Raw genomic sequence first — 15,097 nt, 5'->3', positions numbered from 1 at the left:
ATCCCAATTAACAAATGAAGATGGAATGAGGGAAACAGAAAATTACTATTTGGCAAACCACCATATTAACTGTTTCAGTCAAGAATCATCAATGGATGCTAAAGCGAGTGGGTTAAAGTATGATGAAAAAAGGATATTTACATAGCCTTAAGTTATCTCCCCATAAGAAACTTCCTAATTATAAAGAGAAAATACTAACTTAACAATGGAAACACCTGGCAAAACACCACCTTAACCAAGTGGTCGAAGTCAACATCACCAGTAATAAGATACAGATATCATGAACCCCTAGATATGATGCACTGTGAAAAGGCATAGCATCACTTGTGAGGTATGCACGCCCAAAACGCATAACTTGAATTTGATCGTGAGAAAATACGCGACAAACCCAAATTAACATTTTGTGTCTGTCAGCCTTAGTTCTCCAATTACAATTTAGGTTTCTCCAACTAAAATCTAGGTTTCTATCTAGTGTATATGATACAATCATATTACGTATTCATTATGAATTTCTCCAATGTCTGTGAAAGTACAGAGTAGAGAGCGGGCACTCAAGCGATACCTGGTAAAGCAGCAACACAGTGTTTAGACTGGGTTACAGCCCTTGCAATGCCACTTCCACGTATACGACCCTGAACAACTAACTCGACCCCTTGGAATCTAGATTTTCCTCTCTGGAAACTCAAGATACTTATACTATGTCTACCGCGTTGGATGGTTCTGAGAAACAAAAGAGATGATGCATATAAAGCTACTTTTGAAACCACACAGCCCTGTGCCAATGGAAGCCATTATTGTCAACTCTTCATTTCACATGGCGACAAAATTATTTCAAAGCTATGGTTTAAAACAGTTTCAACGCACCTTGAAAATCAGAATCAGTCTGTGTTAAAATACTCAAGAACCCTCCTAAAAGACTTTTCACAGTTCCCTGAAGATTAAAAAACAAAACATAAGAAATTAAATTTCTTACCTCATGAAAGCATGAAGCAACTGTAATATCATAATAAACTACTTGATAGTCTACTGTATACACATTTCTAGGTATTTTAAGATAAGTGGAGAGAATGCTATGTGTAGGATTATACATAATTTTCATTTTGTTTTTCATGCTGTTTTGTTTTCTGAGTTTTCAAAACAATGACTATATATTAAAATTAAATGCAATTTTTCAAATATTATCCGTTCTCAGAAGCATACTAGGATTCTTATTAGTTAGCCAACGACAACATTAATTTTTATGCTACTTTGGAGAACTATGGAAATAGAAGATTTTTAGAATATCACTTGTACTAAAAACATACATTAAGGTATTATAACAGGTAAGTAATCATCTCAATTTTCAGACAAGTTGGGTTATATATAAACAAAGAGGTGAGCAATTGGGGCATGCGTGTGGTAAATATTGATCACATTTAACTAAATACATCTTTTACCTGTTGCATGAGTAGAAAAATATTCTTTTCTTTCTGTCTGATGATTTTCAAAAAACTCTCAAATACATGGGCAAGCACGTCAAGTTTGGCTTTACCAGTAGAAAGCAAATTTAATTCCAGCATACAAATCTCAGGATAAATTATTTCCCCTTGAGTGAGGTTTTCAAGTAAGTCATTTGGACTGCTTGATGCACTGAAACTTTCTACTTCAGGCTTTAAGTCTACCCCTAAAAGGGGGAAAAGAAAAGATTATTTTTATTCCCTAAACATTGAAAAAATATTTCAAATCTCGTTCATCATTTAGGAGATCTAGTGACAAAAGTGCTATTTATAAGATGCTCACAAAACCTTTTCCTACTGCTTGACTTTTGATTACAATACGTATCCTGAAAAATCAAGTCATATGGATATTTTGAAGATAAATGAGTAGCCTTAAGAGTAATTTTGATCTTCACTAGAACCACGAATATTATCAACTGTAATTTTTACAGACCTGTGACACAGATTTAACACACTCCTTTGACACAACTGGAAAAAAATACTATCCCAAACTTTCTGACGCCACAATACCTAAATCACAGGGTAGTTCATTTGTTTGCCCATATCTCTGTGAAAACAGTAGGTCTGGCTACTGGTTGGATGAATTTTATACTTTGTCTTCTTCATAAGTGAGAAACAGACAAGACTTTCAGTGAATTTCAATTTCAAGTAATTTCAATGAATATTACATTTTGGAAATTTTAACTGTTATGCTCTTTAAAGAAACTGCTGTACTCTTTTAAAAAGTTCATATAGGTAAGAAATGTATAAATTTCTACCTAGACCAAAATTCTTTAAATTAAGATCTATTTAGCAAACTTACAAAAAGGAGGAAATCTATCATTATAAAATCACGTCTGTACTCTGATAAAACTAACACTGTTGGGACTTCCCTGGCAGTCCAGCGGTTAAGACTTCGTGCTTCCACTGCATGGAGCGCAGGTTAGATCCCTGGTCAGGGAACTAAGATCGCGCATGCCGCACAGTGCGGCCAAAAAAACAAACAAACAAAAAAAACTAACACTATTAAACCAATATTTTTTCCAAAGCACCTGCCCAGGAGGTGGGGGGGAGGGAGAAGTGGAAGAAGGTGGTTAAAAGGTACAAACTTCCAGTTATAAGATAAATAAGTACTAGGGATATAATGTACAACATGATGACTATAGTCACCATTGCTGTATGATATACAGGAAAGTTAAGAGAGTAGATTCTACGAGTCCTCATCACAAGGAGAAATGTTTATTTCTTTTCTTTTTATTGTATCTATATGAGATGATGAATGCTAACTAAACCTACTGTGGTCATCATTTCACAGTATATGTCAATCCAACCACCTTAAACTTATACAGTGATGTATGTCAATTATTTCTCAATAAAACTGGAAAAAACATATTAAAGTAGTTTGTTTAATGAATCAAGTAAGCCACATGAACATATATGTGTGTGGCTTTCAATTCGTGGCTGTTCCTTTGTTCTTTTCACTCTCTTTATGGTAAAAAAACAAAAAACAAAGAAACAAAAAATACCTGCTATGGGCCCATCAAGCCCTTTCAGTAGGACATCAGTGATTATTCCCATTCACTCAGTGGGAAAGAGAAAATAGACTTTGAGGAAGATAAACTACTGCAAACTTAGTGAAGACTAACAGTACTGGCACAGTCACAAGATCAGCAGATTAAAAGATGGAGCCTTCCCAGAAATCTCTTGGCTCTGGCCAATCCATATTTTCCACTTTACCCAAGTTTTAGGCCTGGAAACAAAGGATCATATGCAATGTCGTTCCATCCTAAACAAGTTGGGCTGTGGTGAACTAAGAAGAAATCTACGCTGCAGCATCCTTGGAGGCCACAAAGAGATGTCTGCATTCCTTATATTATTTAATCTTTATAACAAACTGCCTGCAATGCTCTTCCTGTCAATGTTCGCTGGATAGATCTTTTGTATTTAGGCCTCAACGTAAACATATCTTCAGAGAGGCCTTCTCCGACCACCCAATCACTATCACATCACCCTGTTTTATTTCTTCATACTGCTTATTTCTGATACTTATTGTTTGTCTTTTCCACTAGAATATATATGAAAGCAGGGACTTCCTCTACCCTGTATTCTTAGGCACTCGATCAATGCTTGTGATAACAAAATATAGCTCATTGTTTTAAACTGCTTACAAGAATGCCAGAATTTGTTGTCAAGATCAAATGAAATGATGATGCAATGCACTTTTTAAATGTAAGGCAATACAAAATTCTAAAGTGATATTATTATGAACCATTTGCTAATTAATAATCTGACTTCAAATCCAATCACAAGTACTTCAGTGATATTTTACCATCCTCCCAGGTTTCACTGTCCTCAGGATTGCTTTCAGTATCTGCTTCATAACCTTCTTCTTCAACCAAAAGTTTAATACTGCAACACTGAGGATCCTCAGCTTCTTCTGAAAAATCACTAGGTTGGGATGACAATTCTTCTTCAGACTGATGACTCTACAAGATCAGTGTAATTAAAAGGTAAAAGCTGTAATGTTTGTTCCTTTTTTATAAATAAGGTATTTACTACTCAAAAGCCATTTTAAGGACAGCTTCAGTATTTTAAGAAAAAAAATCTTGGGCATCGATATTAACCATTACACATTATGAAATTCACGCAGAATAATTTTCTTGATTAACACCTCAAAAAATAGCTGTCCTAAAAGATTAAGCTATAGGTCATTTCAGTTTTACTGAAAAGTAAGTCTCAGAAATTTCATTCTAGTTATATGATAAGAAATGACAAAAAACCACAATGAGGTAGAATTAAGTTGTACTTCCTACAACTTCATGTGAATAAATATGTATTAGTTTTACATATTTGTTCATGGAAAAGATTTTTTCATAGGATTTTTATAAATAAAGTGTTTCATAAATTAGATACCCAGAGAAGAGATGAAAAATTTTCAAGGAAATTCATTTTAAGATTTCAGAATGCAGTTGTCTATATACAAGCATCTCAGAAATCAAGAGTTCCAGCATTAACTCCCTGTGCAATATCTTGTGGCATGAAATTTTCCTTCTCTTATAAAAATGTTACTAATATCTTCATTTTAGAAAACACACTTGAAGAAGCTCAGAGTATTTTATCATTGCAACAGTAATAAAAGGTAGAGTAAACTTTTTTTTTAATAAGTAGGTAGGTATTTTAACCTACCTAGGTATTTTGACATTTTAGGTAGGTATTTTAACATTTTCCAGTTAACCAACTGATTCAGTAATATGATGAAGGCATTAGTAGTTATTTCAGTAAGTTTTTAAGTTATGACAAACAGTAACATAAAATATTATGGCAGAAGATTATAAAATGCCAATGTATGTCCAGACCAAGAAATTTAAAAAGAAGTTACATACGGATAAAGGAGCGGTGACAATTAACTAACGGTAAAGAAACATGAAAGGAGAGGGAAATTAACTAAATATGTATCCGAGTTTCAGGAAAAGAAATTAAAATAGTTCTTTTAGAAAACAATGTTAACAGAACAACTAAAAAACTATGACTGCTATTTTCTATGCAAGTACTAGTCATTTTTCATGCTGAGTGATTTAAAATTAAAGTGAGAAGAGAGTTCTGGAAATATTAGCTGCACCAATATAGGATCAAATAAGACCCATCCCTGAATTGTTATTTAATAAACTATCAGTTTATATGTAAGACTTACCAAATAATACCTTTCCACCTAACTAGAAGTAATTCTCAGAAAATCTCCAGATTAGATGAAGAGAAGCATGTCATCCTGCTCTCCTGTTTTTTACGAGATACGGCACTGACTAAATACAATCCACCCCACGTGACGGCGACACGGCCCATCGAACTCACATGACCAAATCCTGGCCCACATGTCCTAACCACATTCATTGGTGCCTTACTCCCATCCCACACAGAGGCTTCTGCCTCTGCCAGTCACACCCAAACAACACAACGGTCAGTTATTCATACCTTCTCAGTCACAGCATCATCGTGTTCAAAATCTGCTGAATGATTCCCCAGTGCAACTCGAAGCAGGGCATCAAATAAAGGCTTTGCTAATTCTGTTTCAATCACCTTTGACTTGGAAAGATGGCTCCTCATTTCAAGCAGTACATTTTCCACAGACAAGTTCTAAGGTAACAAAAAAAAAAAAAAAAAAAAAGAGACTACGAATATTAACATGCTTTAAGAAAAAATTAAACAGTGACAAAACAAATGATAAATTAATAGTTACTTAAGTAAACGCTAGTCCATTTATTTGCAGTTGATATGAAATTAAAATGACTATAAATACCCAGCACTTATACAAACATTCTACTGCTACAATTAATAACAACATTTTAATTTATCAAATGCTTTACTCATCTTATTTGGTTTTGAATTTCAATGTACCATAAATTAATTGTATCGTGCAAAAAATGTTTAGTTAAAACTTCAGGCGTTTGATTAACCATCTCTAGATTTTACAAATTCCTTCTTCTTGGAGATTCCTTAAGACTCTAAGAAGCACTTATGTTCTAATCCTTTTCTCTTCCTCCCTTCTTTACTCCTTCCCATCTGTGCTTGAGGGGAACTCTCACTGCTTGCCTACGTTCCTCTACTAGGGGATGAGGCCATAAGGACGGATAGGAAACTGACTTCTTCCCTAAGGAATTATCTCCGTCCAATGTGAGACACAGATACATACAAACAAGATATGATGGTGACCATACGAGAGCTATAAATAAAGTTCTCTGAGTACAGAAAAGAGAGGATGTGCCTGAGAGACCTGTCAAAGTGTCCAGAGGAAGGACTGTATGAGATGAACAATGAAGAACAAGTTGGAGACAGCAGGCATAGAAGCAGAGAGAGAGAATACGCCAGGCAGAAGAACAGGTACAAAAGTACAGAAGTGACGACAAAGAATGGCATCTCGAGAAGCTGTCAGCTCAGTATAGCTGATTGCAGCATGGTGAAGGATGGCAGGAAATTAGGCTAAACAAGGAAGTGAAAGCAAGACTGTGATGGGCTCTGCGTGCTATACTAAGGAGTGTCTATTTTAATTGTGAGCAACGTGGAGGCATCAAGATGTTTTAGACAGGAGGCATTACGGAGGCTGGGACTACAGTCGGGGGAGCCTGCTGGCTGACAGAACGGTTAGGGGTGAGTTAGTAAAGAAAGAAGGGATCTGCCATATTCGAAGTGTCCTTAGAAGCAAGGTCCGAAACTGAGGACTCCTTTTTCTCTGAGACATGCTCTCAGGAGAAATTTGTAAAGGTGTGAGGGAGGCAGAATATGTCGGGGGAAGAAGCCAGGCAAAGGTGTGGTTCCAGAATAAATGTGTAGCCCCAGCCTAATTCCATGGGAAGCTCTGTGGCCCGAGCTGCACCGCAGAAACTGCCCCCCCCCCCCCCAACAGAGCCACTGCCATCAATCACGGGCTCTGAGCACCCTTCCCCAGTCGGCCAAGGGCACTCCTTGGAAGATGGGTGCAGATGTGAGTCCTCAGCAGCCAACATCTGCAGCAGACGGTGGACGGGGGGATCAGCTTGGTAGGGGATCTGGGCAGGGCACCACACAGAATCACACCAAGACTGAAGAGTCTGAACTTTGAAATACAATACTCGTTATTACTCATCTGACATTCAGTGAGTAACTAATGCCTTTCAGGGTTGGTAAATTTGTCACATGTGGGTTCTGAATTCCAAACTAAAACCTAAGCTTCTCGAGGGCAAGAACAGGGTCATGTACTCCTCTGTGGTCCGCCACGGTACCTGGTACTGTGCTAAGCATGCAGGAGCATCTCAAAACTTAGAATCTTTGGAAAAACAAAATGACAATAGTTATTACATTAGAACTTTTAAAACAAAAAAAAAAATATATATATATATATGTATATATGTATATGTAAAACACAATAGCTAGATGAAGGACAAGGTACTACCTGATTAGGTAACTCCAATTCCATCTTTTGCTGGCTGGCTCTGGTGCCATGAAGACAAATAGCCAAAAGGGCTTCCAAAAGTCGTACGCCCTGAAGTGACGTCTCGCTTTCTCGATTCGTAAATGCTTTTGCTTCCTCAGGAGCAGCTTCCGTGGCTGGAATTTGTTCCACGTTCATGGAAGAAACAGGCTGTGACTCCAATTTACCTAAACTGTCAGCACTCTTTTTCAGACCACCCAGTTCTGATGGTGTGGGGTCACTTTTCACAGTCAAAGACAATAAATCTTCCTTCACAGTGATCTCAGATTGAGAAGGTCTGTGTAAATCTTGGTTTTCATCTACATTTATATGTCCCTCCTTTTTCCCTTGCTCCTCTTCAGGACTTCTGAATAGTTCCTGTATTATCATAAATATTAATTTATGGCATACTCGGAAACCACCAAGCCTATAAAACTGTTTCTGGAAAACTGGACTCAACATGTAGATCCAATGACACATTGACCAAATGTCAGCTGCTTGGTGCATGTGTTTGGGAGAGGGCAGGACGAGGCTCTCGAGAGAGAAACATGGCAGCATGTGTTGCAAAGGCTCGCTCGCTGTACTGTCGTAGCCAGAAGTATCTTCTGAATCATTGGCTGACTCTCTATCAGATTCTGCTTCTTTACTTACGCACAAGAACGCCACACAGAGGAAGAGGTTTATCGTGTTGATATGAACATCCTGGGTGACAGACTTCCGTTTCTTTGGATAAGCATCTTTGAGGCGGGCATAAAATTTGCTAAGACTCTGAGAATCTGAATAAGCTTGCTGGTTGTACAAAGTACTGACATTTAAAGACGACAGCTCCTTCTGTTCAAGGTCTGTCCCATCAATACCTGGAATTGAAGAATCTTTCTGTTGTTGCCCTAGGCTGATTATCAGAGTTTCAAATGCTTTTAGCGAGTGATTTCGAATACCATCTAAGTAATTTAATTCAATTATTTGGTTCACTCCATTACAACTTAAAAACAAATCTCTTATTACCCTGTGAGAGAAAAAAAAAATACAAGAGCTTTTACATATAGCAACATCATTTATAAGTAGGTACATATACTATTTAAATATGTCATTGCTGCAAATACTAAACGCTACCTATTTCAACTCATCAATTATCTGGCTGAAGTCCTCAGATATGACTAGGATCTCAAGCGGCTTTCTAGTTACTTTTACATCCTTCTTCAAACACTCCAGCAGCATTTGAAAAGAACAGATTACAACGTATCTCAAGTTAAACGAAGCAACGCATCTCAAGTTAAACGAAGCAACGCATCTCAAGTTAAGTTAAACGAAGCGCATTTTTCTCCAAATGGCAAATTTCTCTATAAATTCTCAGTGCCACAGCCACCATCACATTTGAGATGGACACTCCGGAAGCCCGGAGGCATTTGTGTGTCCATTTGTTTGTCTGCCTGATGGTTCACCCAGGACTTCTGTTGGTTTTAAATCTGTATGTCACACAGGGAAAGAACCAAACTGCAGATGTGAAGTTTTTCAGCTCTGTCTCAGGTAAGACTCACGGATCTGGATCCCTGTCCAGAAATAGGCTAAGGAGTTACAAGCTTTCAAAGCAAAGTCAGTTCTATTTAAACAATGTCAGAATGTCAGGAATTTTTTAAAAAGAGATTGTAAAGATAATGATCACAGATGGGTTGTATTTTATTACGTTTTTTAAAATGGTACATGCATTAATTTGAAAGGCCAAACTACCCATCAGAAGCAAGCTTTACTTATAAAACTATTTTTTAAGTATCAGAGTTGAAAATCACAAAATCTGCAAAACTGGGCTTCCCTGGTGGCGCAGTGGTTGAGAATCTGCCTGCTAATGCAGGGGACACGGGTTCAAGCCCTGGTCTGGGAAGATCCCACATGCCGCGGAGCAACTAAGCCCGTGAGCCACAACTACTGAGCCTGCGCGTCTGGAGCCTGTGCTCCGCAATGGGAGAGGCCACGACAGTGAGAGGCCCGCGCACCGCGATGAAGAGTGGCCCCCGCTTGCCGCAACTACAGAAAGCCCTCGCACGGAAATGAAGACCCAACACAGCCAAAAAAAAAAAAAAATTAATTAATTAATTAATTTTAAAAAAAATCTGCAAAACTCATTGATGGGATTCTAAGTAATTTTAGTTTTCTTCATTTTGCTTATCTGTATTTTCCACATATATTGCTTAGGCAATAAATGTAGATATGGTATTTAAAAAATAATAATTCCCTTAATTTCACTACCTCCATAAATAATTATCATTTTATGTATATGCATATTTTACCTAGTTGTAAATAAGCGGATGATATTTTTATTTTTTTATTTTATTGATAAAATATTATAAGCATTTTTTCATGTCCCAACATGATCCTTTTAAACATTATTTTTTAATGGCTAATAATATCACATCAAGAAAATATAAAATAATTAATTTAACCTTGCCCCTGCTGTTGGATATTTGTGTTGTGTCCATTTTTTTCTCAGAAATACATTTAAAACTTTACTTTTTTTCAGAGAAATTGAAATCAATGGCTCTATCCTCTTCTCTATGACCACCCCAGTAAAAACAAACAAATGAACAAATACATAAATGTTTAAAAAAAAATCTGACATGGGATGGGAATTTTTTGGTAGTTGTTAAACTAAAAATTAAATCCTAGGAAAAAATAAATAATAAAGATATTCAAAAGCGTACAATGAGAAAAAAATATCTACACATACACACACACACACACGTACACACACACACACATACACACGAACCTTGATTTAAGCAGGGTAGGCAGAGTTTTTAAATAAATCTGAACCACTTCCTGGGGCAAACACTGGTTATGATGGCTACATACATGAGTCTGAGCTGAAGTAATGCCGAGCTGTTGACAATGATGTGCTAATTCAACTCCTCTCTGGAGCACAGGATTAAATATGTAGTTATACAATTTCCACTGAACAACTATATTGCCTTTCTGCATTAAACTGGAAATGTGACTTGCAATCTGCACACTACATAATCTGTCTTCTTCAAAAACAAAATTCTGATAAGCCTCTAAGGCATCCCATTTCCACAACAAGTCTTCAGATCCACTGCTGGGCAGGATCCCTTGAAATCTGTAAGAAGGACTGGATAAACCTGAGGAGGGTTCAGCATCGCATGCATTTCCCTGCAGGGTCCCTTCTAATTTGGCTAGTTGATCTGAGTCAACGGTACAAATATTGCAAGCTGCTTTCTTAGTTTTTTGTGGTATCTCGGCTCCTCCTAACTGATCCAAAATAAGTTTGTTAAGAATATTTAATATATGCTGCCGACAGTTTTTCAGTGCTGGCGATTTAAAAGCATAGAGCAAAGGAGTGATCACAGATTTGGGATCCATACAACAGCATATGCCGATGTTCTGAACACCCGAGAGAATCTGGACGCACGTGCTGCTCAAGGAAGCCTGCTGCAGTAAGCGTAAACACTGGTGAGCACACACTGCAATGCAACAGCACCGCTCCGGGTAATACACGTCTCCATCTGCCGTCTCTTCAAACGGGCTTTTGGAAACTTGGTTTTTAAAAGCCGAAACCAGCAGACCTGAGAGATCTCTGTGGTGATGCATGAGGTGGGAATATTCACACCGTCTGTGCCTTTTTCTTGTACACATTGAATGATGAAGTTGCTCTGATTTCACTTTTTTGACAGTGCTCATTATTTTCATCACACTATTGATGAGGGCTTTCAAATGTTCTGAGGCCTCAGGAGGAACCCCATCTCTTACAACCAGCCACTCCATTTGAAGAACTGCTGTTTCAAGTAAATGAAATCCATGATGCTGAATGAATTCTTGAACCAGATCCATGGCTTGACTGAAGAAGAAAGGATTTGAAGCTGCACTCTGAAGACAACAGATCAGGATCTGTAAAACTCCCTCTAGGAGCTCAGGTAAAAGAAGAGCTCTATGGCGATACTTCGAAAACACAAAATCTTCCTGAACCTCTTGTAGTGTTTTCTTTTGTCTTGGTGCAAAAGGGTCGGGCTGCTTTTCTAGGCAAGTTCTAATTTTTAAAGCTGCTCTAAGCAATTCCGTTAAATTTTTTCTAAGACTTTCTGGCATCATCTCTGCCATACTAATATCTGCTGACATAAGATGCAACACTGTTCGAAAAAGCATCCGTTGAATCAAAGCCACCGGTTCTTCAGTCCAACCTGCAGAAACCATCCGACTCTCCAAATTGTCGCTGAGATTACAGCAGTCCCCAAAACCCACTAGGAACTCAGTCAGCGTGGGCACTACACTGGCGGCTAGAGCAGAATTATGATTCAAGGTAATGTCAAACTTACAAACTTTCTCTAATAAAGATAACAAAACGTGACATAAGTCAAATGGAGAATTGTGCATGTGACTGATGATAGACAAGGCTGCTGGCTCACTTAAAATGTCAGTGTTTGACTCCTGTCTTGGAATCTTCTCTCTGGAATTTTCCAAAGCCATGGTATCAGGAAGGGTCTGTTCTTTGGTTGATAAGTGGTCAAGCTTAGCTGTAAGGTGGTCTTCTTTAGGAGACTGTGTTACAAAATGCTTCAGCAGATGGGACCTTCTATGCTTAGTCTTTACTATACTTTTGTCATCTGAATTGACTTCTGAATCTGAGGTGGAGAGCTGTGTCTTTCTTGCATCTCTTACAGAATAGCGATGGGTAGTTTTACGCTGCCGTCTGCTTTGTCGAAAAACGTTTACTTCTGCAGAAACCTGACCGGCTGGGGTGCTTCCTTCTAAATATAATTTTTCCTGAGTAGATCTTTGAGAACTTGAGTTCTTTTCTTTGGTCAGGATTATATCAGCTGAGAACGGTAGATTAAAATCTAACAATATGAAGAAAGAAAATTTAGAATACCTTAATATGTTTTAAAACTCAGTTTGCATAGGTGATTACCCTCTTACTTATCATTCACTTTAGGAGTTCATCCTCAGTATATTTTTATTATGGGGCTGATTTCCTTTAGCCTTTTGTTATGTCTCTACTCCCCTTCCTCCCCTTATCACTTCACTTCCTTATCCCGCTCTTGTTAAGTACCAGGTGGCACTGGTTCAAAGGATACAAATTGATTCTGAAAACAACAAGGAGAACAGTGTTAGGAAAGTAGTGCTGGTATTTAGCGCTACTATTCCTACCACTTTACAAATCTCCTCCGATAATGCCATTAATTAAGACACGGGTATATTATATTCTCAAAACAGTATTTAGTTTATAGCCCTGATATAACTTAGAAACTTTTAGATTCTCTAAAATTATTTTTAAATCATACAGTAGATACCAAATGTTCTCCAAGACTGAGGTTAAAAGAGTTATTCATTCACAATATCTACGGCATGTGCTACGCACTGAACTAGGCACAGGTACAGGCATTCATTCCTGTTTCATCCTCAGTGCCTAGAACCTAGGGCTGCCGTGTGGTCACCACTCAATACCTATCTCTTAGGGAAATGAATAAATTTTCCATACTAATTAAAAAGATAATGAAATTGGTCTTTCCCTTTGCAATAACACGTAATAAGATCTATACGAAAGATATAGTTATAATTCAGAATGAATAAATTAAAAAATCTGTAAATAAAAGACTTGTGCTTTAATTAAGGGAGATTAAAAGGAGTCTGACTAATTCCATGTATGCAAAAGATGCAGGCAATGAAGACAACTTCCCCAAAAGGACACAAATTAGATTTCTTAAGTGATTAACAATTTGTGAATTCTATAAATTAAGAAGAAAACAAGAGCAGAATCAGTGAATCAACAAATAAGTAGGATAACAATATTACAAGAACTTAGGTAACTCCCTAAAAGAGAGCCCCATATCAGAAACACATTAAAAATGCATATATGGCATTAAAATACAATTCAGGAGATTTTTCTTTTTTTTTTTTCAACCTGAGATATCCTTAATCATCTCACAATTCGCATATTCCAGGAGTGGTCAAGGGGGAAAACTGTTAATCCCGCCACTGAAACATTTAAACTAAGTTTCATATACTTAATATGATATGTATACACATATTTTTATTTTTTCTGAATCAGAAATTAAAAGTATGTAGTGACCTTAAGTGTAATAATTCTACCAAGTCCTGAAACAAAATATTACTTCAAATTTATCCTTTAAAAGCAACAGTAGAAAAACTAAACTACAAAAGTCATTGACAGAGTACTGGTAATGGAAAGCAGCCTTTAAAATAAGCAAAGAATCTTTAATTTCTTTCTTCAAACTTTTCCCTCTCCATTTCTCAAATGTTAGGCTACATATCCAGATTTACTCCGTTTGCTAAGTGTTCTGCTTCTTCATCTATTTTCTAATCATCATTACATTCAAGGAATCCCCTAAGAAGGACCATGGTTTCTGTATTATTAGAAGAAATAAAAATGTATTTGCCTAAAGAATTTTTCATATTAAGTATCATACTAATATATACCATTCTGATTTTGAGCCGTATCAACCGTTACAGCAGAAGTAACTTTTCAATGGAACTTTTTTCCCCAGTGGAATTGTGGTAACACAGGTGATATGATAAAGAAAAGAAACATACCTGTTGCCTTTTCTAGTTGAACAGGTATCTTCCATACCAGTGGAAGGAGTGACAGAAGAAGGGTAAGGAGTTCTTCTCTACATGTCAATGCCTGTATTAGAAACAAAAGAATCCTTCATGTTCCAAGGTCATGAAACACATTAATTCCTAATATTCTGTCTTAAATTGAACCAAAAAATCCTTTTTCTTGAGAAGGAAGAATCAAGTTAACCTATTTTAAATCCAATTAAAGCTGCGATACTTTGCAACTTATAAACCCTGCCAATGACAGAAGAATGTAAGAGTATTTGACGGTATTTAGCACATTCTTGCTGATTTTTCCAAAAATAGCTGTTATTACCACCATGCACATTGTAAGAATTCCTTACCTACAAAAAAAAAAATTTGCTAGGTGCAAATGAAAAGTTAAGCCCTATTAATTAGCAAACCAATAACATAAGTTACTAGAAAACAAAGTCTTCATGCAGTTAAGTTTAAAACTCAGAGAACACAATTTTAAAAAGAGAAACTGACATTATTAATAAAATAATATACCTAAAGAGAGAAAGACGTATTAGTGAAGGTCATCCAATAAATATTTATAGACTGCACACTAGGTCCACAGCATTTAATGTCTTACCCTTTCTGGAGGATATGGTCCAAGCCCTGCAGAAGGTCCCCTCATTTGGTCCATAGAATACATATACACAAAACAGTTAAAGAACAGAAGGCATGTAGTATGTGTACATACCCAGGTGTGGTACAGGCATTCAGCTTAGGAGTTAAGAAAAAGGAGCAATCATTATCAGTTAGAGGTGTGGAAGTGCTAGACCTGGAAACGTTGGGACATGGGTGGTCAAGGAATTAATGACAAATCAAGTTTAAATTCCTCACATCAATCAGTGGGGAGGGGGTCAGGGTGACACAATCAGATTTGCCACTATATAGAGGATGGAATTGGCAGGGAGGGGAAGGGATTGATCAGTGTCAGAGGCAGGGAAACAATACAGATGAGAGATAATAATGATCTGAAGCCTCGGATAGTAAAATTGAAAAGGAGGAGACATATTTGAGAAACTGTAAGGGAGAACTGAAATGACTTGCAGTTGACTACCTGTGGGGTATAATACTGGGAGAAAAAAAA

General features: G+C 37.1%; 1 protein-coding gene across 1 annotated transcript in view; it reads right to left on the bottom strand.

The window, feature by feature from the left end:
• LYST (lysosomal trafficking regulator) overlaps nucleotides 1-15,097 on the bottom strand; it is a 178,367-nt gene that overhangs the window by 122,235 nt on the left and 41,035 nt on the right. The window contains exons 4-10 of the mRNA XM_068547570.1: nucleotides 13,975-14,065; nucleotides 10,181-12,260; nucleotides 7,399-8,422; nucleotides 5,445-5,606; nucleotides 3,805-3,961; nucleotides 1,437-1,663; nucleotides 865-931 (exon numbers count right to left, since the gene is read on the bottom strand). Coding sequence (XP_068403671.1) covers nucleotides 865-931; nucleotides 1,437-1,663; nucleotides 3,805-3,961; nucleotides 5,445-5,606; nucleotides 7,399-8,422; nucleotides 10,181-12,260; nucleotides 13,975-14,065 — 3,808 coding nt within the window. The remainder of the gene's footprint in view (nucleotides 1-864; nucleotides 932-1,436; nucleotides 1,664-3,804; nucleotides 3,962-5,444; nucleotides 5,607-7,398; nucleotides 8,423-10,180; nucleotides 12,261-13,974; nucleotides 14,066-15,097) is intronic.

Source organism: Eschrichtius robustus, chromosome 7, assembly GCF_028021215.1.
Source record: "Eschrichtius robustus isolate mEscRob2 chromosome 7, mEscRob2.pri, whole genome shotgun sequence".
Taxonomy (NCBI): domain Eukaryota; kingdom Metazoa; phylum Chordata; class Mammalia; order Artiodactyla; family Eschrichtiidae; genus Eschrichtius; species Eschrichtius robustus.
Note: the sequence above shows the minus strand (reverse complement) of the source record. Positions and strands in the feature narration are given on the sequence as shown.